At 48.2% G+C, this 25,414-nt stretch overlaps 10 protein-coding genes across 10 annotated transcripts; 4 read left to right on the forward strand and 6 right to left on the reverse strand.

Moving 5' to 3' along the window:
• Positions 1–3,708: 3,708 nt before the first annotated feature.
• On the reverse strand, positions 3,709–4,989 carry NCS57_00901500 (Peptidase M20 domain-containing protein 2; the record flags this gene model as incomplete). Its single annotated transcript, XM_053058807.1, has 1 exon — positions 3,709–4,989. One exon carries the CDS (start codon positions 4,987–4,989, stop codon positions 3,709–3,711), a length of 1,281 nt encoding a protein of 426 aa, XP_052912638.1.
• Positions 4,990–5,405: 416 nt separating this feature from the next.
• NCS57_00901600 (F-box domain-containing protein) lies at positions 5,406–7,016 on the reverse strand (the record flags this gene model as incomplete). Its single annotated transcript, XM_053058808.1, has 1 exon — positions 5,406–7,016. One exon carries the CDS (start codon positions 7,014–7,016, stop codon positions 5,406–5,408), a length of 1,611 nt encoding a protein of 536 aa, XP_052912639.1.
• A 2,356-nt stretch (positions 7,017–9,372) lies between these two features.
• NCS57_00901700 (uncharacterized protein) lies at positions 9,373–10,188 on the reverse strand (the record flags this gene model as incomplete). Its single annotated transcript, XM_053058809.1, has 3 exons — positions 9,373–9,481; positions 9,527–9,838; positions 9,887–10,188. 3 exons carry the CDS (start codon positions 10,186–10,188, stop codon positions 9,373–9,375), a joined length of 723 nt encoding a protein of 240 aa, XP_052912640.1.
• A 3,576-nt stretch (positions 10,189–13,764) lies between these two features.
• NCS57_00901800 (uncharacterized protein) lies at positions 13,765–14,784 on the forward strand (the record flags this gene model as incomplete). The annotated part of the gene is made up of 1 exon (XM_053058810.1): positions 13,765–14,784. The coding sequence occupies one exon, from the start codon at positions 13,765–13,767 to the stop codon at positions 14,782–14,784; it is 1,020 nt and encodes a 339-aa protein (XP_052912641.1).
• Positions 14,785–15,422: 638 nt separating this feature from the next.
• Positions 15,423–16,404, forward strand: NCS57_00901900 (uncharacterized protein; the record flags this gene model as incomplete). The annotated part of the gene is made up of 2 exons (XM_053058811.1): positions 15,423–15,589; positions 15,639–16,404. The coding sequence occupies 2 exons, from the start codon at positions 15,423–15,425 to the stop codon at positions 16,402–16,404; spliced, it is 933 nt and encodes a 310-aa protein (XP_052912642.1).
• A 146-nt stretch (positions 16,405–16,550) lies between these two features.
• On the reverse strand, positions 16,551–17,330 carry NCS57_00902000 (uncharacterized protein; the record flags this gene model as incomplete). The annotated part of the gene is made up of 1 exon (XM_053058812.1): positions 16,551–17,330. The coding sequence occupies one exon, from the start codon at positions 17,328–17,330 to the stop codon at positions 16,551–16,553; it is 780 nt and encodes a 259-aa protein (XP_052912643.1).
• Positions 17,331–17,872: 542 nt separating this feature from the next.
• NCS57_00902100 (Bac-luciferase domain-containing protein) lies at positions 17,873–19,400 on the reverse strand (the record flags this gene model as incomplete). The annotated part of the gene is made up of 3 exons (XM_053058813.1): positions 17,873–18,752; positions 18,799–19,139; positions 19,188–19,400. 3 exons carry the CDS (start codon positions 19,398–19,400, stop codon positions 17,873–17,875), a joined length of 1,434 nt encoding a protein of 477 aa, XP_052912644.1.
• A 960-nt stretch (positions 19,401–20,360) lies between these two features.
• NCS57_00902200 (Acyl-CoA-dh-2 domain-containing protein) lies at positions 20,361–21,795 on the forward strand (the record flags this gene model as incomplete). Its single annotated transcript, XM_053058814.1, has 4 exons — positions 20,361–20,656; positions 20,708–21,181; positions 21,233–21,341; positions 21,391–21,795. 4 exons carry the CDS (start codon positions 20,361–20,363, stop codon positions 21,793–21,795), a joined length of 1,284 nt encoding a protein of 427 aa, XP_052912645.1.
• Positions 21,796–22,019: 224 nt separating this feature from the next.
• Positions 22,020–23,689, reverse strand: NCS57_00902300 (Zn(2)-C6 fungal-type domain-containing protein; the record flags this gene model as incomplete). Its single annotated transcript, XM_053058815.1, has 4 exons — positions 22,020–22,793; positions 22,846–22,980; positions 23,028–23,561; positions 23,633–23,689. 4 exons carry the CDS (start codon positions 23,687–23,689, stop codon positions 22,020–22,022), a joined length of 1,500 nt encoding a protein of 499 aa, XP_052912646.1.
• Positions 23,690–24,492: 803 nt separating this feature from the next.
• On the forward strand, positions 24,493–25,086 carry NCS57_00902400 (uncharacterized protein; the record flags this gene model as incomplete). Its single annotated transcript, XM_053058816.1, has 1 exon — positions 24,493–25,086. One exon carries the CDS (start codon positions 24,493–24,495, stop codon positions 25,084–25,086), a length of 594 nt encoding a protein of 197 aa, XP_052912647.1.
• Between the last annotated feature and the right edge of the window lie 328 nt (positions 25,087–25,414).

Raw genomic sequence — 25,414 nt, forward strand, 5'->3', positions numbered from 1 at the left:
AAAAACTTAATTATAAATATATTAGATTATATAAAATTAAGTAAAAAATCTTAAAATATAATTATAAATTAGACTTATTACCTAAGGTTAAACTCTATCTAATCTTTTATATCTTATTACTTAAAACTATATAAAATACTATTTAAGTTAAAACTAATAATAAACTAAAGGCTAAAGTTAATAAACTAAAAGAATATATTATAGAAGCTATCCTCGATATAAATAAAGTTAATAATAAAATAATATATTTCATTAAATAGAAAAACTACCTAGACTCAGAAAATACATAGGAACCCCTAAAATACCTCACTAGTATACAACGCCTCCTAAAGGACTTCCACTAGCAATATCAGAAGGAATAACAAAATCATCTAAGAAGCCCAAATCTAAGACATCGGTATAGACCATAGTCTAGATATCCTCCATAAGCAGGGACTCCCGCTGCTCCGACTATTCAAATTCGTCTAAGGAAGCTAGGCCCTTGCGGGTCATCTCCGCACCCCGCGACACTAGCTGCCGCTTACGCTTCCGATACGACTCTAGCTAGGAAAGAGACTCATCTAAATCTTACTATGCCTTCCGCAAAGCCTCACGACGGGAAGCAAGCAGCTCTTTAGCAGCGGCCTCCCGCTCATCTAAACGACAAGCCTCCTCGATAATACGAGATATTAGCACCATCAGCAAGAGAAACCTAGGCAAGGAATAAAGAAAATCACGCACGAGAGTTCAGAGGAACGCCTATTATATCACAGGGACGGCCCAAATGCATACATAAACCACACTTCTTAGAACCCGAGATCATCTTATATATGGCACCCCATTTCAAGCAACGAGAATAAGGCATCACTTCGAAACCAAACTAGTCGATCCTAGAAGCAAGAATATAACGATTTTCGGTAAAAGAAGGAGTATCTAATTTCTTTTTAGTTATATGGCCTAATATCGCATTAGTATCATAATAGAAAAGTAAAAATATAGGTCGAAGTTAATTACTCACGAAGGAACGGCTATGGTCGCAGGAAATAGCCTTAGGGATAAGACCAACGGAGAGGGGACATCATATCACAGCCTAGATATACCCAGGGTCATATGCCATATATACCCATAATAAACGCCTAATCTATATCTTAAGCCGAGCTACTTACTCTTATGACCATAAGTGGTTATATATTACTTACTATAAGCCTAGTAAGTAATCTAACCTCACTTACTTAAGCCTCGGCGACTAGCCTAATATATAGAATATACTTATTATATTTTTATATATATAAGCTACCTTAGCTATTAATATAACTTAGTTATACTTAATACCTTAAGTATATTACTAGATATAACTTATAAACCCCTTATTTAAGATAATACTAATAACCCTTTACTAATATAAACCTAGCATAACTAGTTTATCCCTTGGGAAAGATATAATTATTATATTAGGAATAGCTTTAAGAATATACTAACCCTAAATTCGATACTAGAAGTCCTGTTTTTCCTTATTAGCTTTAATCTAAAGGCGCCTATGGTTCTATAAGGTCTCCTTTTCTATCTTAGATATTATTCTCTAGTAGTTAGCCTCCTATAAAGCTATCGCGGCTATTTCTGCGGCCGCCTTTTCCCTCTTTATTTTTATAGCCGCGCCATTACAGAGGCGCGGCCGGCTATTATTACGAAGTCTCTAGAGGATATTATTTTACTACCGGGTTAGCCTTTTTAACTCTAGTCTTTAGTCTTCTTCCTTTTATACTTTAATTATATACTTTAACTCTCTTATAATAAAAGTATTATCTTTAATGCCCTTAATTTAATATTAATTTTATATATAATATCCCTTAAGTTATATATAGTTCTTTTATAACGTAATAATATTCTCTTATAACTTTTGTGTTATAATAGTAAGATTAATATATACTTTAGCGCTCTAAATAACCTTCCGCGTTAATATATTAAGGAGGGATATAGATCTTTAAATAGAGTGATTAGAGAGTTACTTTTTAACTCTCCTCGGGGTTATCTTATCTCTATTTAATATCACTAGGAATAGAGGCTTTTATTACTCTTTAGCGTGCTAGCGGAGTAGACCTAGGATAACTTCTAGGTTAATAAGAAAGATACCTAACCTTTTAAAGCTAATATATATATAATAGGCCTTAAATATAGCTATATATATATAATTCTATTAGTTTAGAAAGTTAAATTAAGAAATTTATATACTATTAGTTATTATAAAATCCCTAAGAGTATATTTTTATTTATTTTTAAGGTATTAATAAATACTAATATTAAGAGGTTATATATAATAATTTATATAACTTAAGAGGTAATATAAGATAATATTAAATATTTTATAATACTAGATAAATTTAAGATCCTTATAAGTAAAAAAGGAGTTTATTAATAAGAGCTAATATAAGGTTAATGCCTTCTTAACTTAATAATAAGGTTTAAATATATATTTCTTATTAAATTAGGACTTAGTAATAATTATTAAGTAACTAAATTACTTCTTAATAAAGGATTTAATAAAGGTCTTATTAATAATAAAGGAATAGTAATTAAAGTATTATAGCTATTAGATAGCTCGATAAGAGTTATTATAACTTATATCTATAAATATAAAAATAACCTATTTATTAATATTAGTATATATATATTCCTTTAATAATATCTTTATTATAAATATTAGAAATAAAAGAATTAACCTCTTAGCTATATTAATAATATTAATAAATATTAAAGACTTTTTATTCCTAGACTAAAAGATAATTATCTATAAGTTTTATTTTATCTAGGTAGAAAAAAGCTTTAAGCTATTATTTACCTATCTAATTTATAAAAGGGTTTTATTAAAGTTCTAAAAATTATATTTTTAAATACTAAGGGTATTTATTAAGGTATTAAATTCCTTAAATTAATTATTAATATATTATATATCTATCTCAGCGGCGACATAGGTAACTTCTTAGACCTTTAAGGACTTATATTAAAGCTCTAAATAATACTTTTTAAACCTCTATACTTATAATATTAATATAAGAGGCTATAAGTTATTAAATTAATATCCCTAAAGGAAATTAATATAATTATAAATAAAGGCTTTTAATATAATAAAAGTATTACTCTTAACTAAATAAATAAAAGTTATTAAAGCTTATTTTTTTAGCTTAATTAGCGCTAATAAAGTCCCTCCTTTAAAGTTAAAAAGTAGCGATTTCTTAGCTTTTAATAGATATATATATTTCTTAGTTAGGGAGGTATTTATATAATAAAGCGCGGCGGTATTATTAATACTATATTTAGCTAAGGAGGGGTTCGCCTGAGTTATCGGTAGCATAGATAGCCCGGATAGATATATATATACTACACGCGCCATAGCGGCGCTTTCTTTAGCTAAAAATCAAGGCATAATTAATTTTAATTAAAAATAAGATCTAACTTTAATTTAAAGCTATTCGGACCTCAATTCGTGGAGAAATAAGGCAATTACGGTGCGCAAGGCGGTTATAGCAGTGATGTAGTTATAGGTTATGATGCCCCCTCTGTGATAAATAGAGGGGTTATGTAACTCGCTTACCTAATCCCCTGGGTACTTGGATTCGGGATAGAAATGATGGGGCATAGAAATAGGGCCCGGCTATGAACAAAATCAAGACTGTTGTTTCTGGTGATCATGGTTATTTTCATTCTCGGGGAGTCAGTGCCATTATTAACAGGCTAATGGTCAGTCTCAAAATCTCTCCTGGCTCCAGATGCAATATTCTCCTCAATCAATACCCTCATCGCCAACATTGCCATCCCCTTGGCTGTCTTTATCGCCGTGGCATGAGCCTCATCCGTGCTGGCCGCCTCGCGAAACTTGGGACTATGGATGGCTACATTGGGATCCGAAGTGATGGTGAAAGCGCCGTGGAAACTGGGCACTAGATAGGATACGTTGCCCATGTCTGTCGAAGCTGTTGCTGGCTCGGCCATGTTTAAGGCAACGGTTTGTCCGAGTCGTGCCATGTCTTGGACGTAGGCTTTACAGAGTGTTTGGTTGACTCTCAGGTCCATATAAGTTGGAGAACTACAGACTGTCAGTAACGCTGCAAGATTGATTTTGAAGCTAGGAACTTGCAAGATGTAGTTGATCCGACAACCTGTTGCGGCAGCACCAGCTTCCAAGCAAGCCTTGACTCGCTGTAGGAGCTTCTCCCCTCGTTCCATGGTTGGACTTCGCACGTTCCAGTGCATCCGAGTGTAGTCAGGAATGACGCCAGGGATTGTGCCACCATCTTCAATAACACCGTGGATCCGTTCATCAGGATGGATCTGCTGTCGAAGAAGAGACACGTTGCTGTACGCCGCCACAGCCGCGTCAAGGGCATTCACACCATTCCATGGTTCTCCGCCTGCGTGTGCTGCATGTCCTCTGAATTCAACACGGAACTGGTGACTCGAGATTAATCTCAGGCCTGCCACGCCCGTGTCTGAACCGATTAGGGACGCAGGGACCGCATGTGCCATGATGGCGGCGGCGACCTCTTCCGGAGGATCAAAAGCACCGGCTTCTATCAGCCTGCCCTTGCCGCAGCCGTTTTCTTCAGCTGGAGTTCCCAAGAGACGAAGACGGCCAGGGATCTTCAACGTTGCTAGAGCGTGAGCTGCACCAAGGAATGCACCAACGGATGCTGTAGCGATGAGATTATGACCACAACCATGTCCAATGCCTGGCAGAGCATCATATTCGGCGCAAAAGACGGCTTGCCGTCCACCGGAGCCGAGTGAAGCTTCGAAGCTAGTCTTGAGGCCGTAGGCGTGCTTTGTGACCCGGAAGCCGAGGTCCTGCAGGTATTTGGCGATGGTGTCGTGGGCAAAGAATTCTTCGTATGCGGTTTCGGGATGGGAGTGGATGGCTTTGTTGATTTGCTGATGTAGAGACGAGTCAAGGTCGTCCAGCCGGCTATTGATGAGTAGCCGGGCTTGCTCGGTGAGGTTATCCAGTCGTATCAACATGGTGATAGTTGATCGAGTCCCAAGTCCCCAGAGAAGCAGGGTGCAATCAGGGGCTATTAGAAAGATGGCAGAAATGAATAAAGGGCTGTTGAGTACGTTGAAAGATGAAATATCGCACCTCCGCTTCGAGTGGGGAAGCTTGATGAATCACTAGCCGAGGTGGCGAGTTCAGCTGAACAACAAACCTTGTCCGAGTGGAGCGTTCACCATCTTAGCATTACTATTGTTTTTAGGTCTAGAGATACCATTCTTCGAGTTTATAGAGGGAATATAGTTTGTCTTATCTACATCGAATTGAGGTGTCTGGAGTATCTCGAGGTCCTATTCCAAACAACTGCCGCTCTATCGAGGGCTTCATACTGATCGGCTCGGGTCTGGGAACGCACTCAACCTCATACTAATTCTATGCCCTCTTTCTATACTTCCCATCTAGCTCCTGATATATTCATGCGCGCTCTTCTGGCACCAACAGCAGAAATCATCGCTTCCAACGCTGCCTTATCTCTCGCCCTATCCTCGTCTGTGAGCTTCCTGCACTCATCTTTCGCATACTTCCTCCGCCACTCTTCATCTGTCACGACTTTCCGCTCATCTTCTCGTCTCTTCCATATTTCATCGTAGTCGGTATACTCCTCCGTCCAGTACACGTACTTGAGCATGTCTTCGTCATCCCCAGAAATAACTGTACCGTATTTGCGTATGCCACTGCCAGTTGTTCCTGGGGATGGGTGCTCAAAGTATCGAAACCCGTGATGTGTGAAAGGCTGATTCGTGACTTCTTGACTGCTCGCCCCATAGAGCCTCTGATAGTAACTTGGGTCGACAGCCTCGTTTGGGATATCATCCCAGTGGCCTTTGCCAATCTTAAAAACTCGTAAGTTAGTCATGGACTGTGCCCAATGTGAAAGCAGATAATTCCAGCGAAGGGTTCCATGCATAGCCTCGGCTACATCTCCGGATCGCGGTCTCGCTGGTTTGACATAGTAGCCACTATTAGAGAAGCTATGCACTCTTCCATCAGAGCCGTGGAGCACAGTCTCGCTTTGATCCAGCAGCATGCCCCTCCATTTGCTGGCTTGGAAAAGGATAGCGCAGCCATCCAGGTAGAGTTTCTCTATGCCTAGAGACCCAACCCATTCGACTTGCCATTCGTGGCTAAACGTGTAGTTGCCAAGGGCGAGAACCTTGAGTTGGGGCATTCCGTCACCCGCACCGACGAGTCGAAAGTCCATCTTTGGGAACCAGCCCCATGATTCGTGGCAGTATAGGGAAAGTACCTGAAGATGACCAGCAATCGAGGGCCTGAGCCAGGTATATGGAAGTGAGTCAAGCATGTCGGACTGATCTGAACACTTGTTACTGGAGGACTGTGTGAGGCTCTTGGTATCGGTAGCGAGGTACAGGCGAAGGTCAACGAGGCTTGGCGAACTAGTAACAACCTTGAATGCCTCTAACTTGATGAGCTTCGTATTTATGCTGTCCTCCAGGTTGGATATTGTAAGAGTCTTGAGTTGAATAGGAGTAGGAGGGTCGATAGGAAGAGTTGGGTGGGGTTTCTCGTCAAAGGGCTGTTCAAGCGAGATCCCTGCCAGATATTGAAAGACGTGCTCAATAACTGTGCTTCGGATGACCCGTGCCTCTTCTTGACTGGTTCCAAGCCTCAAGTGAAAGGCCTCCAGGTTCCCGAAAGAGGCGATATAAGGGAGTGCGGTCAAGAAATCCGAGTAAGCTTGAACAGCTTCCATATCATAGACCGCTCGTCTATTCAACTCCGGGCCACACCAGGTATCGCAAGTGACTTCGCGAACATGATTCCGAAGCCTTTCAGATGTGGCAATTTGTATGAAGCGTTGTGGTTCATCGCGATAGGCCCGAAGTCGGAAGCTTCGAAACGCACCCGGCGTGGCGAGGAGAGCGAACGCGCGACTGGCGCATCTTAGACGAAGGAGGAGATGCTTGGGGAAAAGCGCAAAGATTTCTAGTAATATTTCATCGGGAAGGGACATCAAAGCCAGGTTGCGAGGCATGTTGGACTTGGATGAGGTTTTGAGTTTGTGATAATGGTCAAGTGAGGTGTTTATTGAGTAGAGTCGCACATGACTCGGAGACAATAGCTTGAGGCTAAAACCCCATGATTACAAAGCCTGTAGAACAACCCAATAAGGTCGTGAGATGAGCTAACCTACCTCTGTAATTATTCTATAAGTGTTTGATCCGATTTGCCTTTATTATCGTGTCTTATGGGGGTTGTTTAAGAATCGTGCTCGGAGATAGTCAAGCGACCAACCACGAGAAAAGACTCCCCACTATTGGCTGTCAAGGCGAGGCTCGAGATGTTACTAAATGTGAATTGCTCTAAAAGGAGCGTAGATCAAGGAGCTTAATTCCCTCGGCAACTAATGTACCGCCCATTTCACCGCTTGTTCATCAATCACCCCGTGACCCGGCTCGGGGGATAGATAAGCGCCGCATCTAAGGAGGTCGCACTACGCAAACGCTAATTAGAAGTTTTTTCCCTGGTTAACTAACTATTCAAGAGATTAGCCGTTAGATCACAGCATGATCGGTGCGTTAACGGTGCCGCAAAGCCAGGGTACCCTGTTGAATCACATTTTGAGTTTCTCCAGGTTGGGTGCATCACCTTTGGAAGCGGCTGTGGGCGCTCAGCTGACGCGTGTGTACCTCCCCGAGAAATGTCTCGACTGGATAATTCTATTAGCCGGAGTAAGAGGATGGCGTGTCACCAAATGCTCTGGGGGAAGGGGTGCAGCCTGGCCGCGCATCAAGTCAGGGCCTCATCTCATAGTCGAATGCATAGGTGGAGGGCCTCAGGGACACGACTACGCCCCGTTAGGCTAAGTACATATTGGAACTTGGTGGGACTCAAGTGCAGCTGGGTCATCCTGTCTGTAGTTCCCTCTTGGGTATACCTGCCCCTAGGTAGGTATGAAGAGAATAAGAAAGCGTAGCCTAGTGCCCTTGCGTCGTCTTGAAGTTCCTGATTATACTTCTATCTACGAAACAACCGGCCGAGTTCATGGTTCTTGCTCAAGTGGAACGCAGGGTCTTGAACACGCTGTCCATAACCTTGGTCAAAGCAATTGAACACCAACACCACCGTTTTAGGCTACCAGAACAAGATATGTAGTTTCGAGCCGTTTATTTCGGGTGGCACAGGCTCGGGAAGATCTCGCTCATCACTTAGCCTTGGCCTTGTAAGGATACGCATCAGGTTGCCTGAATCCTTTCCTGCTTGGCATCGGCGAGATCAAATCCTTCAGGCCCCGAAGTTACGCCCGGCTACAGAGGATGAAGGAATAGCGCTTGAAGCACGAATCCGTCAAACGAATGACATGGGTCGGCGTAATGGGCGTTGGGATGGGAATATGTAGTGACGCGGCCTGGTGTTAGGAGAGTCTAGCTCTAGCTCCGAGTTGCCGAGGTAAGAGATGAACATGTTAACTCCAATAGCTTATGATGCTCCCTGCAGCCGTTGTGAAGTAACGGTCGATTAGCTGCTCGAAGGATTCCCGAAAATGTTCGGGCCGTGCTGGTTGTGGGCGGCTCGGATATTGCCCTGAGGCGTTCAGCTGCTGCTGGGAATCGTATGATACCTGTATGTTGGCTGCACAGGCGCTAAACGAGAATTTCCCTGAAATTCAGTCAAAGAAAGCAAAGAAATATTGATCTGCGGCGATGAATGCAGCTGATACTTGAGTCACTAGGCAGTCATCGAGGCATTGGCACATTTAAGCCAGTTGCAAGCCTCCAAACCGCATGATCGTCTCGAGTCGCATCACTTTCTGCACGAATCGTCTACGACCAACATGAAATTCTGCCCAGCAGGGCTGACACTGAAAAAAAGCTTTGGCCCTGAGTGATTTGATTTCCCTTCCTGCTTACCAGTGGAGCCCAACAGGTTCTTGGCAAAGGAATCCTCAGCTTCGGGATTGGTCCCGAGTTTTGCGAGAGGTCCAGGTCCTTTTTCGACATGTGGGAGTGCTGAACCAAACTTGGGCTCCCTGTAAAGTCTCTGCCGTGGCATGCGTCCTTCTGCTTGCGACAATGTCTCGCTCAGACCTTGTGGTGACGACGACAGGCGGGATGTGGGGGAGGGTTCGGGTTGTGGAAAACCCCCGGATGACGACGACAACTGCCGAAGACGTGGACATGAGGGGCGTTATTGACGTTAGTGTCTTTGTTTTCGGGGCTATATTCTAAGAAGGGGCATCGTGAGATTGCAAGGGCTGGATAGAGTTTCTTGAGAGATGCGGTGAGGCCGAAGGGGGCACTTTGGGTATGTATGATGTTTTTTTGTTCGTTATCTAGACATATCTAATAATTCATTTGGGTATCGATTTACAGAGACACTGATGCCATAACTCAGCTCTCTCGAGGGGTATCTTTGGATGATTTCCTTGGGCTCTTAAGTTCAATAGGTTTGGGTGATCGTGAATCTAGCCACGAAGACATGGCGAACAGGAAGATAGCGCTGTGAATGTTAGACGAGAAGCATCAAGAAATCGTGTAGACTCACATAATTGCAGCTCGGCAAAGGGCAGTAGCCTTTATCAGTCGAATTCCAACCTTGCAGATGGGCTGGTGCACATCCAAGTCCTCATCCTCGTCGCAAGAAATGTCGCTCGCCATCAACACCACGACGATGCTAGAGACAAGAGGGCTGACAAAGAGGAACCAGAACCATGCGCGGAGGAACTTTTCCTGCAGGGTGCTGGAGCGGCCGTTTTCGACGGGCTCGGCGTTGAGGGCGGCTGGGAAGATGGATGTGTAGATGAAGACGGCGATGATGCTGAGAACCTCCAGAGTGCTGACGACAGCGGCGAGGGTGCTGAGGGCGTCAGAAATGATTCAGACGTTTGCGGTTGATCAAACTTACAGAAACGTGGGCGCTTCACACAAACCAATCTTGGTAAAGGGGATCCAAGACATGAGCATGCTGGCCACCCACGGCAGTGCCAAAGCCAAGGGCAGCGTCTTCTTTGTGAATTGCGTAGCGCAGCCCATCTCGTCGTCGTCGTCGTGTGATGCAAGAGGTAAAAGTAAACCCTTTTCGAGCAGCAGCGGTGTCAAAGGGTCATTGTCTGGCGAGGGCCGCGTGTGGGCTTTTATCGGGGTGGGGAGGAGCAGCAGCCATCGCCGCGGCAGGATCCATGTCATATTATCGGCCGAGTTGGCCATGACGTCGGACTAGACAAGGACGTAATAACCTTGTCAGCTGGAGTAAGAAAAAAAAAGCCAATTCGTTAACATGCAGGGGCTTGTGGCTGTGTCGAGGTGAAAGAGTCCAGCGGAGGCTGTGGACCAGACAGACACTTCAAACCCAACAGAACGGGATGGGAAGAAACAGCAGATACGGGCATTTTAAAGTGCAACAAGAGCGCTCGCTATCTTGGATAAAGCAATCACACGGGGCCCCGTAGAATGATGCGACAACTCCCACGTGCATTGGACGGCAAGCTGAGGGCCACCGCCAAGAAGAGCCGCTAGAGAGATTGATCTGAGCCGTGGGCCACATGCAAAAGGTCTGATCGAGGATTGGACGGGCTGAAATTATGTCCACTAGAGGAATATCTATGCATGTATCCCGTGTTTTTTTTTTTCCAACCACCCCAGCACAGATCGATAACCCCCAGAGATTGCTGCCGTCCAAGTTGATAAGAATGAATGCGGATGATAAGAATGCTTTTGCTGGCTCGATATGGAAGCTCGTCACAAGACACAAGATCAAAACAAAAAAGAGGTCATTCCATTCCAGCGAGGCTAAGCAATACGCAACGGGTAAGCCACCAACACCCCTTGAATTAAAACATCACCCGTGCCCACGCATACATATGCGCTCGTCGTATACATTCCAATCAATCACTCTTTTCAAAATCTGCCATCCCGTCATTCGGATCCTTTCACCGTTTGCGATGCGTCGTACAATTGGTTGCAGGTGTCTTGCGCCACAGCACATTCCCAGCTACCTGGTCCCTGAGTTGACTCGATGTTGAGCTGATCATAGTGCCCTTTTTTGTCTTTTTTTTTTACGTATCCTATCGTATTTGAAGATATTATTGACGCCCAAGGTCGACATCTCTGTACTCCGTAGAATGACCTCACTCGGCTTCAACTTGACTCGGCCCTGCATCCGTAGGGGCCCCTGCCGGCGAAATCAGGCGCGCGCCTTGGATCGTCCCCACGCAGAAGCCAAGACAGCAGCAGAGCTTGGCAGCAAGCTGACTTTCATCCCCCCGCTTGGGCCGAACCTGAAATAAAGACGCGAGCGGCGTCTGGTCGGCGTTGAAGCTTGTCACCACCGACATCCGGACCGGCGGCATTAGCTCAGCGGCATTTGCGTCAGGGGTTGGGTCCGCTGAATGAGCCTCCGAAAATACCTTGTGGCCTGGATGTGAACTTCAGAATACATTTCGCAATGGAAAGGAGGGAGACAAGGCCTACTGCGTAGTAGGTTGGCTATCTAGTCTAATACTTGATCCGTAGATAAGAGACCTCGGCATGACGGTGTCGGTTCGGCTGCCGGCCATAAATTGACGTGATAGTGCAGGGTAATTTACCCCACGGAATAATCCTGGGGCAATTGAGTTAAATTATGCGCTTTAATGCATGCAATGCATGAATAATTGGCTTTACCGGTGTCTAGCAGTTTCTTTGTGCCACTCAAGGAGATTCATAATTGTTCTAGATGAGGAAGGTGTTCAACCGTCGTATTTGGGAGATTATCCTCATATTGTATCACTAATTCAATATTAGGTAGGTAGTTAATCATGGCCCAATCTTATCTGGTTGCACAAGTAGCCATGGTTTTTTTGCTGGGATGCTGATCTCTTTTTGCAGTCTTGAGCGACACTCTTGACCCTATCATCACATCCTTCGCATATCTTGATGATGAATATTCAGCTAACAGGTCTATTTAGGGTCGTGCTGATTATGCCAGCCGACTGTAATTTTGCTGACTTTCTAATGGCTTGACATGGAAGTCCTATGAAGTGCAGGGCGCCGGCTATGACTGGGCTGTGAATGAGTCTATTCAAGGAGCTCCAAACTCCAGACACTCTTGCTTGGTATCAGCTCAATTCCGGTAGCCTCGGCGTATCATATTTTTATCTCTTATTATACGCAGTCTACTAGCACCATTGGAGGGGTGGGAAGCACACTTGGGAAACACATTGCCGAAAGGACGAAACAGACATTATTACAACTAGTTGATCAAGATTATCAGTCATTGTTGGCACAGCCAGGAGGTCTATGATTTCTTGACCGAGAATTTCCTTCATTGGTTGGAATTGATGAGCTTGATGCGTACAGAAAGCCTTGGTTTGCTTGAATCGTTTCGAGATTGGCTGCAGGTACGTGTTTAAAACTCCTTTGTTGAACATGACTTTTCTGACATTGGGCAGATGACCAGAGCCCGGATCTGTCGACTTCTGTGGTGGATGCGGTTCATTTTGTTTAAACAAATTTTTCCGTCATGGATGAAGCACCTCTACAGCTATCAAGATGATGGCAAACCAAGTCCGAGGGGAACCCGACACCGAGCTGGGCCAGACAACGAGATGGGAGCCGAGATCGGGATTAAACCGAGACAGCCATGGCATAGAGTAGAAACCTAGAAGAGTCTTGATCAGTGTCCTCCACGTCTTTGTCTTGCTTACGTTAGAGATGAACGTCTATAAGGGAAAACCGGGCTGTCTAGCGGCCCTACTCCCTGCCCACAGCTCGGTGTCGTCGTCGGGTTCGGATCCTGACTCCGCAATCAAACTCCGCAGGCTAGCCCAACAACTACATATAAAGAAACCCGAGAGCTCACCTCGGTGTCGCAATTCTACACATTAGCGCCATGGCCAAACCCGAGAACTCGCCAATACAGCCCCCGTTGGTGCAGACCATCCCAGGCCGTCCCGCGAGGAAACGCATTGGGCTCTGAAAGTCCCAGAACGGCTGCCTGCGATGTAAGAAGAGAAAGGTCAAGCCAGGTACTCCTCATCTCTATCGGTGAAGCCTAGCCTTCTAACAGAGTGTCAATGCGACGAAAAGGTCCCTTGTACATCCTGCGTCCGACACCGAATACCCTGCAGCCTCGAGGATGCGAGCCTCAAACAGCCGGGCAATGGCTGCTCCTCCGTTAATGGCGATGCCAAGGCAAGCCACCAAGAGTACCTCTCGGCTTGCTTCCTTGACTAACACAGTCACAGACCTACCCGCCTTCACAATCACCCTTGGGGGATGGTGGACCGCTGGTGTCTTCCAAAGGGACCCCTCTCGTCCCATTCCCGTTTTTATCGGCAGATCCAGCTGAAGCACCTGAGTGCTGGCTTTCCAATGCCGAGCTCATCTTCCATTACACCAATGTGACCTGCCGCTCCATCCTCTCGGGACATGCCGTGACGACATACCAGGTCGTTATTCCACGGGTCTGACTTACATGTTTAAGACAATGGATCTAAAAAAGGTTTGGCTGACTTTACCGTAACGTTAGTTGACGCGAGTGCTGCGAAACCAGATGCGGAGAGCGGGCTTGAGCGGGCTTGTGAGAGCGGACCTGCGAGAGCATAACCTTTCTCGGTATTAGGTTTTAGCGCTACCATGTGTTTGTTATCGTGTTTGATATTGTGGCCGACAGAGACGTCATGGTGACAACAAGAGACCATAGCCTGGGCTTGTATCCTTCTGCCCGCCAAAGTGCCAGCCAACAATCACCACATCAATCCATCCAAATCACGTCTTCTCACAATCAACTCTTTCCTTTTCATCATGTATCGATACGCCCAAGCTTACGCCAATCCTCAGGGACCCAACGACGCCCGTCCTACTGCCCTTCAAATCATCGAGGATGAGAACCTCACTGGCAAACTCGTCGGGAAGAGCGTCTTCATCACCGGTGCGAACCAAGGTCTTGGGCTTGAGACAGCCCGCGCTCTCCACTCGGCCGGGGCCACCGTCTACATCGGGGCCAGAAACCGTGCCAAGGGCCAGCAGGCCATCGACGAGATCCAGGCGTCGGATGCTAATGATGCACCGCTGCATGTGGTTGAGATTTCTCTCGACTCATTTGACTCGGTCAGAAAGGCGGCCAAGGACCTCGTTGCCCAGAACGACAAGCTAAACCTCTTGATCCTTAACGCTGGAGTTATGTTCTCCCCGAAGGGCAAGACGGTGGATGGCTTTGAGACGCAGCTCGCCATTAATTATCTCGGCCACTTTCTCCTATTCCAGCTCCTTAAGCCTGCCCTCTTGGCTGCATCCACTCCCGAGTTCAACTCTCGAGTTATAGCCCTTTCTTCAACGGGTCATCGCGCCGGAGGAATTCGCTTTGGAGATTTGAACTTTGACGAGCCGGGCTCTTATGACCCGATGCTCGCATACGGCCAGGCTAAGACGGCCAATATCTACCTGGCCAACGAGATCGAACGGCGCTACGGTTCCCAAGGACTACATGCTATTTCTCTGCACCCTGGTGTCATCAATACGAACCTCTCAAAGTCCCTGGATCAAGCAACCAAGGACTTTATGAGAAACGATCCGGGCTTTCAGAAGCAGCTCAAGAGCGTCGCCCAAGGTGCCGCAACCACCGTCTATGCTGCGGTAAGCAAGGACTGGGAGGGCAAGGGCGGCAAGTACCTGTACGACTGTGCCGAGGCTGGCCCAGTACGCCCAGACTCGGATTACATGTCTATGGACGACGGCTACGCGGAGTGGATTTACGACGAAGAAAAGGCATCCAAGCTTTGGACAGAGTCTATCAAGCTAGTCGGCCTCGAGGAGGATGCTTGATTATGCGCAACATGTAGATAGTAAGTAGATAGTTATAGTGAGAAATTGAACAGACTCGAGTTCTTGATCAACGCGCGCACGTCATGCTGAAAGACGTCTAATTGTATTGTAGCGACATGTCATTTCGCTCCCGGCTAGGTGACGGTAACTAGATGAGAAAGTCATATCTACGTCAGAGGTTGGTTTCTAACGCGAACGTGGGTGACCTGGTGTTGAACCGTGCTGTTACTGAATCCCACGCACAACCAACAGCCTGGAAGCGAACCATACCCACGCTTTCATCATTTAACGTTACCTCATCCTCGCCATGTTCGTACCGAGATCGGGTTCCCCCCAGTCCCTGCCGATCCACACCCGACGCTCCCGTTGGCTGGGTTCCGGGCGCAATCTTATCTGATTATCACAAATAACGAACATCCCGTGATGATTACTCAAGCGAGCGGAACGACTTGTCCTGTTTGGGTAGTGAGTCGCGGGTTGCCAAGGGACGAGCTGCTCTCCGCCAATACAATACCGTGATGCATGGGTCGACTATTATGCAATTCATGGGGGAGCGTGGCAGTGCTCGACATGTCATCCTGCAGGAGCTGCTGGCTTAAACCTTTCAACATTGTTTTGTATCAAAATTCATCGCCATCATGACGCAGCTTCCTTTGGCTTTTGAGCACGCAAACGCTCACAACTCGTGTCAGTTTCTTTTTCCTACGCGGAGAGGGGATTACCTTGTTCAGGTTTCTTGGCCTCTTTGTTGGAGCGAGGAGCGGATCCCGCCTGAGCAAGACGCTGGGAAAAGTGTCTCCACAATGTGAGCAAAAGGCCTCACTCTACTGTTGAAAATGCTAACAGATGTTTAGCTATGTCGTCGATGGGAATGCCTACTTCTTCACCGCTACGGATATTGTCCGCCGTCTAGAGTTTACAAACCATACTAGAACTATCATTGTGGCTATTGGATATCCCAACAAGACATGCGTCTTTGACAAACGCAGAACTGGAGATCTCACCATTCCATCGTCGGCTGGGACATACGATATTCCACCTGGACCTGACGGAAAACCTAACCTGGGTCCGTTTGGAGGGGCAGACGATTTTCTAGATGTTATCCGGAGCGATATTGCGCCCTATGTCGATGAGACTTTGTTCCCGGATGCGCCGGTCAACTCAGGACCAAGGGCGCTCTTTGGGCATTCTTACGGTGGACTGTTTACTCTGAATGCGCTATTCACAAAGCCAGAGGCGTTTGACACATTTATCGCTGCCAGTCCCTCCATCTGGTTCAACCACGAATGCATCGTCCGAGAGCAAGAAGCCCGCTTCCACGAGCGCGAACCCCCCACGGGCAAAGCCCCGCGCCTGCTCGTCATGTTCGGCGGCGCCGAGCAAACCCTGATCCGCCAACCCGGCGACTCTGATGAGACCTTCAAGCGCAAGCAAAAGTGGGCTGCGGCGAGGAGGATGAAGGACAACGCGCTGGAGCTGGCGGCGAGGATGGAGGAGTCGCCCAACGTGCGGGGGGTTTGGAGGTGGGAGTTTGAAGGGGAGGATCATGGGGGTGCTGCGCCTTGTGCGTTACAGAGGGGGCTTGTGAGGTTTTTGTTGGATCAGAAGCTGGATTTGTAGACTTGGGTTGAATTCTAGTAGGAGGGAGATGGCCTCTGAAATACCAGATGCCATTAACTATCACTGATTGGTGGTTACGTCTATTGTAATGGTAAAGAATGCCAAGTTAGGGTGGTCTGAACGAAGGTGGAAGAACTACATTTGAATCACTTCCTTACCGGCTGGCAAATAATCCAGTTAATGTGTCCGCAAGGCCACAAGAACGTTTCCTTTCCGCTTCTCATCTCCCATCCAGTTGCATCAGCACCGCAACTACGAAGCAGCGCCTCAACCTCCTCTGGCTCTCTAGTCCGTAGTGAAGATACAATTCCGTCCCAGATCAAGACTAACGGTATAACCGGAATGAGCCATGTGAAGATGAAGACGGATGGAGCTCCCCATTTCAAGGCGTAGTAGGGCGCTGAAAGGATGACCCCGATTGGTAGAAGGAGGTCTGCCATGAAGCTCAAGGTGCTGCGGTCTTGAAGCTCAAATATAGCAAAGCCTTGCTTCCGTTCAACCGTGTCTTTCAGAATGCGTCGAGCCAAATCACCGTCGAAGTGATGGAATGCCAGGTTGAACAGGCGAAAGACGCTTCGACCGTCCTTGGATTGGATAAGCCTCTCAGGAACCCGAGATGCATCCACACTTTGACCTTCATAAGTGATATGCGGGTTCTGACTGGCGATGCGTGCCCACGCGTCAATGTTTGGGTGGATATCCGTTAGAACAAAGTCGACTTCTTCACGGTTACTATTGCGTAGGTATGTGTTGATTTGTCGCTCGATAAGCGGTGACGGACCACCAGCTCCAGCGCAAAAGTCGACGAATCTTAGTGACGAGAGGGACGAATCCAGGTGCTGGATGAGCTTTGATGCTGCGATTTGGGCCGATGATCGGCAAGGAATGTGATGAGGTTGGTGAATAGAATGAGGCCGCCGTAGCATTGCAGGATGAGAGAGGCGGATGGTGTGAGAGGTGAGAGTTGAGCTGCTGGCTTGAATATGAATGTGAGGCCAGCAAGGGTTGAGATGATGTCGTGGATGAGGAAGGGCAACTTGGCTAGAGAGAGCATCGTGAGGTGAGGTCCGAGTTGATACTGTAGCGAGGAGCTGCAGCGCCCTTGTCTCTACAAGACACTCTTGGCCCAATAAATATACTCGGCTATTCACAGACTCTCCTATTCTTGTAGCAACTTTAGATGATCCCTGGCTGATACGCGATTGGCTGGCGGCTGGTTCTGCCCAGTGCAGTAATGGTCAACTGTCCCTGACTCAGCCTCAATAAGATCGTCTATTAACTGACAGTTTTCTAGCCCTATGCAGCGACATTCCCCACAAGGCTGAATCGTATATAGTACGAGCTTACTCTTGTTCAGGGGCACTATGCTTAGTCGCACATGGATCTATCCCGGTAAAGCCCTGGGGATTGAACAGACCGTTGTAAGGGTCGCATATTTTCATGGTGATGAGTCTGATTTTAGTATCGTTTACGCCTGATCCTTGGTCCAGTGATACTGTGCTGCCGGATGATCCGCTGGAGGCCTCGCAAGACCCTTCTTCCCGTACAGGTTCTCTCGATAAGTTCCCCCGTCGACAGCGTAGTCATCCCAAAAGAGACCTCGCTTCCTCAGCACAGGCAGCAAATCAGAAATAACCTCCTCAAATGTTGCCGGAAGGAGGGCATAAGATAGGTTGAAGCCGTCAATGTCAGCCTCGTCAATCCACCTCTCCATCTCGTCGGCGATACGCTCCGGTGTTCCGGCCACTGTTGCTCCCAGTCCGCCCACCTTGATGTGGTTTGCTACCGTGTGCTTTGTCCACTTTGGAACACCAGGCAGAGACTTGGACCACGATTCGACAGCTGAGCGGATCGCGTTGGACTCGACGTATCGAAGCTCTTCGTCGTCGCCGTACTGAGCGAGGTCGATACCCGTCCAGCCGCCAAACAAAGCCAGAGCTCCATCTTCAGAACCATAGCTCACGAGCTCTTTGTATCTCGCGTCTGCTTCTTCTTGCGTCTTTCCAATGATAGGACAGAACATAGCCAAGAACTTAATCGATGCAGGATCACGGTTAAACTGCTCCTTTGCAAGGGCGCGAATTTCTGCCACGTTCTTGGCAACCACGGCAGGACTGTGACCAGCCACAAAGATCGCCTCTGCGTGCTTGGCGGCAAAGTTCTTTCCGGCTTTAGAGGTGCCGGCTTGAAGGATGAGGGGAGTGCGCTGGGGGGATGGCTGGCAGATATGAGGGCCTGGGACGTTGTAGTACTTTCCCTCGTGATTAATGAGGCGGACGAGAGAAGGGTCGGTGTAGACTCCCTTTTCACGGTCTAGTTTGACTGCATCGTCACGCCATGAGGATTGCCTGCGATGGTCAGTTGAGATGTGGTGATGGTAGCAAGATGGCTTACCAGAGCTTGTATGTGACGTCGACGTATTCCTCGGCAATGGCATATCTCTCATCATGGCTAGGCTGCTCAGTGTGCCCCAGGTTTCTGGCAGCAGAGTCAAGGTAGCCCGTCACAATGTTCCAGCCAAGTCGTCCACCTGTTAGGTGATCCACGGTGCTCAGACGGCGTGCCAGATGATATGGCTGCTCGTAAGTAGTCGCAACAGTTACACCAAAGCCAATGTTCTTAGTGGCAGCTGCCATGGCAGGAACCGTGGCCAGGGGCTCATTGACGGGCCATTGAGCGCCAGAGATGATGGCTGGGTCTGGGTTTCGAGGCCCTTTGTAGACATCATAAGATCCCTTTCACTGTTAGTTAAACGAAGTATGAAAAAGGTTGGTTCAGCTCACGAGAACGTCGGCAATAAAGATGCCGTGAAACTTTCCCTTTTCTAGCAACTGCGCGAGCTTCACCCAGTGACTGATATTGTTAAAGTCCCAGGAGCGATCATCCGGGTGTCTCCAGAGACCAGGAGACTGATGACCACTGCAAGACTCTACAAACGCATTGATGATGAGCTGCTTCTTGGGCTTTGCAGCCACAGCGGGTGTTTCGGTTGACATGGTGTTTGTTGGTTCAACTCAACGTGGATGGAGAGGTTCAAGAGAAGCTGCAGGAATAACCTCATAAAGCCAAGATGAAGGTCATCTCTTTACGTCTGATAAGAGCTATTATCTAGGATTACGCAATTGAGGGGAAGCTCGAGTGCCGTCGGATTGTCGGGTTACCGGCTTGCACAATAATGCTACCCCGATCGCGTGCTTGCTGGGGTGGGTCAGCTAGTTCTTGGTTATCATGGGCTGATGGTGAGGGAGAATTCTTGGACGAAATAAACTCGGGACTTTTATGTAAAGAGCGTTTGAACTCACGGAGCATATGAATTTATTTATATGACAAAAATGAGTTGTATTGATAGGAAAGGGGGGTGGGTCGAAGCAAATAGAATGAGTTGCATCTGTCAAGCCAACAACAGGGCGCCGGCATAGTAACAGAAATACTACGAGATACATCAAGTCCCGCAATTACTGATAAGATCTTTCCATCCTTCACGAATACCGGGGTAGTCAACCATTACCGAACACTGCCGAATCTACCACTCACCATTTTAGCTCCATAAGACGTCAACTCTTCCACTACCAATCACAACATCTCTCGAATGATAGCATCAATTCGCTTCTATCAAGGTACCGCAGATCATACGAGTCTTGCTGGAGCTGAGGCCTACATCCCACGTGTACCTGACACCATCTGTAGATCAAGATTCGTCATGAACCAGCTGAATACTTGCTCACCTTGAAAGTGCCGAGGTCGATCAGAGCCGCGTGGACCCTGCATTTACGAATAACGAGATGCAGACCTCGAGAAACGCAATGCCATGCACGAACAGGTTGGAGTTGAGTGGCTGACGGCTTCCCCCCAACATCTATAAAGTTCCACAAGTCGAAGGTTGCCACTCACATAGCTTGCCCATTCCCCTCACCGAAATACCCTCGCCTAAACACTGCCCCGACCTGACCCTACCCATGGCTACCCATACCTTTGAGAGTACAGACCCTGCCGTCTACGCCGAGTATGAGGCTCAGTGGTCGGATCTTCCCAAGGACGCAGAGGGTTGGATCAAGCGTGCCCAAGATGTTGCTGATGTGCTAGCCAAGGACGTTGTCGTCCGTGAGCAGGCCAACAAGTCCCCCAAGGCTGAAGTTTCTCTTTTGAAGCATTCTGGTCTGCTCAAGATTCTTGGTCCGGCCAAGTATGGTGGTGGTGAGCAGCCTTGGAGTGTTGGGTTTAGGGCGGTTCGCGAGGTTGCCAAGAAGGATGGGTGAGTCTACTTTTACCTTTTGAATTAGTATTTATACTGATATGATCATAGCTCGATTGGTATGCTGCTGGGCTATCATCTCGTGTGGGCAACTGCCGCCAACGTCGTTGGCAGCCCTGAGCAAGCCGACAGAACGCAAAAGCTCATCATTACCAACAACTCCTTTGTCGGAGGAGCTGTCAACCCCCGTGACAGCGATCTCAAGATCATTTCTGATGGTGACAAGATCGTCTTTAACGGTTTCAAGAATTTCAGCACCGGAGGCGTCATCTCAGATCTGACCGTCCTGGAGGGCGTCTACGGAGAAAAGGAAGAGCACATCTTTGCTGTCGTTCCTACACAACAGGCTGGTATCCAGTTTAAGCATAACTGGGATAACATTGGTGTGCGGTTGACAGAGTCTGGAAGTGTCAACATCGAGAATGTGTCGGCTCCTTGGAGTGATGCTCTGGGGTGGGATGCTGAGGCTAAGAAGCCCGATCCTAACATTTTGGCTATTCCTTTTGCCAGCTTGCTTCTCCCCACGTGAGTCTACATCTAACTTAGAAAAAGGTCCACTCACTAACTTTATGACAGTGTGCAGCTGAACTTTGCCAACCTGTACCTGGGCATCGCTGCTGGTGCTCTCGAGTACGCATCTCAGTACACCCTCAAGAGCACCCGAGCCTGGCCCTATGGCGGCGACGTAAGTGCTACGACTTCAGATCCACCGCTTATCTCTAACAGACTTCCAGAACAAGGAAAAGGCCACTGACGAGTTCTACATCCTCTCCACCTACGGCAACTTCCTCGCCCACATCCGCGCAGCCGAAGCCCTAGCCGAAAAAGTCATCGCCAAAACCGACGAAATCTACGCCAAGTACTCCACCAACCGATCCCAAGTCACAGCCGAGCAGCGCGGCGAGTTTGCCGAATGGGTCGCCAGCCTCAAGGTGGTCACCACCGACACTGGTCTCAAAGTCACGGCAGGCGTGTTTGAGGTTACCGGGTCGAGGGCTACGGCTTCTAAGGCTGGGTTGGATCGGTTCTGGAGGGATCTTAGAACGCATACGCTGCATGATCCTGTTGCTTATAAGAATCGGGAGTTGGGGAGGTATCACTTGCTTGGGGAGTATCCTGAGCCTACGTGGTATACTTAGGCGCTGTGTTTGCGAGCACTTTACACCCCTTACTGTAGCGAATTGAAACCGTGTTTTATCCAGGGTCCAATCTACATACCCCCCTACCCGATTACCCCGATGTACTCCTGATATATTCCTTTATTGCTACCCAAGACCAATCCCAGTCATGATACATGATCGACATCAACCGCCCGCGGGCAATATGTCACCGCCCCGCAGTGACTATCATCCAGACACCCATCTTATTGAACGCAGCACTGCTCTGGAGCCTGTTCAGGATTATGTGCCGCTTCACCTTCCTTGATCAACGCCAGCTCCTGCTCCTGAGATTGGATCCTTGGTGCCAATCGCTCACGGAGCTCTGCAAACTTACTCCTCCACCAGTATCCCATCGTCAGCCACTTGGTCACCGTCCAGTCCTCCTGGTACTCGGAGAGTAGTGCTTCTAGCTGCCCCTTCATGACGGGCTCATCTGTCGCTGCCCATGCAATTGCCAGAGTCAACGGCACGTGGCTTGCTCCGAGTGGTCGGTATTGGCTGATGTTGTGGGCCATGGTGATGACCTCACTACAGAACAGAGCCCCCTCTGAAACCAGGGATAAGCTGTATGGGTCAAATGCTTGCATGAGGTGGTTGATTATAATGATGATGCAAAGTAAAACCGAGTACGCCGAGTAATAAGATCGTGAAAGTCGTAGCTGCATAACCGTCGGCGAGGACCCAGGAGGCAAGCTAACAGCCTGAACGATGTGCGACATCTTTTCCATGTCCAGGCGCAGCCGGTGATAGGCGCATGTTATCTCCATCCGGTGCAGCTCCGGCTGGTTTATAAAGTCTGGGATCATGCCGAGATTGCGCATGCGGAGACTTGGTATTCCTCCCGAGTTTTCTCTGACGTTTCGTGCTTGGGCGCCTTCTGCGGTGCTCGTCGGGGGGTTGGATCTTCGAAAGTTGTCGAGCATGTCCCAGAACCACTTGTCTAGTCTAACTTTGGGGTTTGTGATGCTTTCTATGATCTGTTTAATCTGTCAGTTAGGCGATGTAAATAGGGGGACTGGGGAACCTTACCACTGGCACACAAAATGTTAGGACCATCTCCGTCTCGAAACCGGCCTTCCAATTCTCTTGAGCCGCAGCCCGAAGGAGATATGCCAAGCCTTCTCCATGGCTCGTGTGCTGATCATCTTCTCTGCCGAGCCAGCCCTGAGACGCGTTAGCCAAGGAACCGTAGGGCTGAAGGGGACACCCACCTGGCAGATCATGATGAGGTAGACGGCGCACATGGTCTCTGGGGTTCGGGCCTTGCGGGGGTCGCTAAGGACCACTCGTAGGGACTTGAGTGCGCGCACATACTTTGTAAGGGCGTCTACCGACTGGTGGCCCTGTGGTTTGTGGAGGGTGGAAAACGTGGTGGCCAAGGCATCTGCAGACGTGTCCAGGGCCTCGTTACGACCAAGGCGAGCGGGGATGTGACGTAGAAAGTCTCCGTAGCAGGTAATGTCGTACCGAAGGTCGGTGATCTCCAGGCGTGATATCAGGGTGTTGGTAATGGTGTTTGTCGGGCTGCTAGGCGTCCGCACCAGAGCCTGGAAGCTCAAAGGGGACGAAGAACTCTGGGAGCTGCTACTGGACGTGTCCTCGTCCGTGTCGACGATCTGTGGGCTTCCACTGTCTGAGCCGATCTCCAGCGTCTGGACCTTGAACTTGTATCGCTGCTTTCCCGAGCCGATGCAGGGGATGTTGAGCCTCGCACATCTCGCACATGCGGGCTTTGCCTGGTCGCACTATAGATCGACGAGTTAGAAAGAATCAAAGTCGTCATGAAGTTTTACTCTGCTTGGCTGACGAAACGAACCTTTTTCTTCTGCTTCCTGCAGGCATCGCAGCCCTTGCCAGACGGAACACCCGGCATTGTCTGGGCGCTCGGTATTACCCAAAGAAGAAGCGAGTGATCTTCTGTGGAGGCGTAAAAGAATACAGTAATGACTTCTCTCTTGGAGGGAAGGGAAGAGCGGAGTGTTGAAGGATATGCCGCTTTTTTGGGGTGACTTTTGAAGCCCCGCTCCCTCCACGTCGTGAGAGGCTATCCGCGACAAGGGTTTGTCCCAACCAAGCTTCCCAGGTGCGCCTTGGCAGATGAGCGAAGGATCTGACAGCGTGGGAATGCGATTGGACAGCGCCTGGTTGCTCCAAGTTTGGAATAGTGCTGCTGTTGTCGCAAGATGAGCAGAGAGAGTGGGAAATGGACGCACTTTTGAATGCCGCTGACTGACCCCGAATGCCCATTCTGTTTCGTGGGCATTGCTCCATGGGTTTAAAGCATGCTGACATGTGCCGTAGCGAATTAGCAGCCTCTCGTACTCCGTATAAAGGCTGAGCTGCCTGATCGAGTTTGGCACAGCACACCATAAATTGTTCCGTTGATCGTCGAGGCCCACGTCATCGCCACTCGCTCAGCCTTGTGCGACGGGTCGGGTCGCCACTAACCAGGGGGGCAGTGCTGGCGCATCGTTTGGTGCGAATTGAGGAGGATCGCTGGTCGGGGTCAGCCTTATCGTTTTGGGGATGCCACGAATAGCATCTTGTAGACGGGGGTTTATGAAGAGTATATAATTATCTGAAGGTCTCGGCCTTGTTCGTATTACTTTTGGTAGACATTGCGTTAAAGAAACAACTTCAACGACAGCCAACCATTCACTCACACTCATCCCAACCATGAGAAATCTCCTCAATAAGTTCCTATACGGCTCTTCACTCTCAGAAGCTGCCAATGATGGATCTCGTACACTCTCGATTCGACCTTCCCCTGAGGACCACAATCTATTATTGGTCATCCCAGAGGGAGCGCCCAAAGAAGCACCTCCTCTATACACAATCGCCAAGCGTGACGACAAGCCCAACTTCGTCGCCTACCGAGGTCCCCCGATCCCCGAAAACATTATCGGCACAGCAACTATCCACTTTACAACTACAACCATTGACCTGTCTGTATTTAACCAGCACATGGTGGTCAAGAATAGCCTATCGGGGAATTGGTCCTTTGAGACACCCCACACGGGCAAGTTCAAGTGGAAGGTGAACCAGATGACGGGTAGTTCGTATGAACTCTACGACCGGGCGGAACGTAAGCTTGCCAAGTACGGGAGTGCAGGAATTACAAGGCCAATGGAGAAGCAGGTCTCGGTATTTGTACCGTGCGACGACTTTTTTACTGTCACCATTGTCTTATCAATAATGGCGTGCAAGGAGTTGGATAAGATTAACAAAAAGGTGGCGGGGAAGCTGATCAACGGGCTTGTGGGGATCTAAGGATGAAGTTCATTGGGAGCGTCGGCGCAAGGAGTTGAAGGGTTTGAGTTTTTAGAATGCTCACGTCAGATTAGAATGCACTTTGAGTTTTAAATATGCACAGTGAATGGCGATCTACAGTTGTGCCGAGGAATTGCGGTCAAGTTGTTGGGGTAATGATTCAGAAGCTGTGTAACCCTCAAGGCAGATATCATGGTCAGCAGCAAGCAAAAGATAGCGCATCACGACTATAGAAGGCGGGCACGTGTATTAATTGATCATCCGAGGTTTATTTATCACCTAAGCACCTAACTAATGCTTAACCTTCCCCTAAAACTCCGAACGCCTT

Source organism: Fusarium keratoplasticum, chromosome 6 (assembly GCF_025433545.1).
Source record: "Fusarium keratoplasticum isolate Fu6.1 chromosome 6, whole genome shotgun sequence".
In the NCBI taxonomy this organism is placed as follows: Eukaryota; Fungi; Ascomycota; class Sordariomycetes; order Hypocreales; family Nectriaceae; genus Fusarium; species Fusarium keratoplasticum.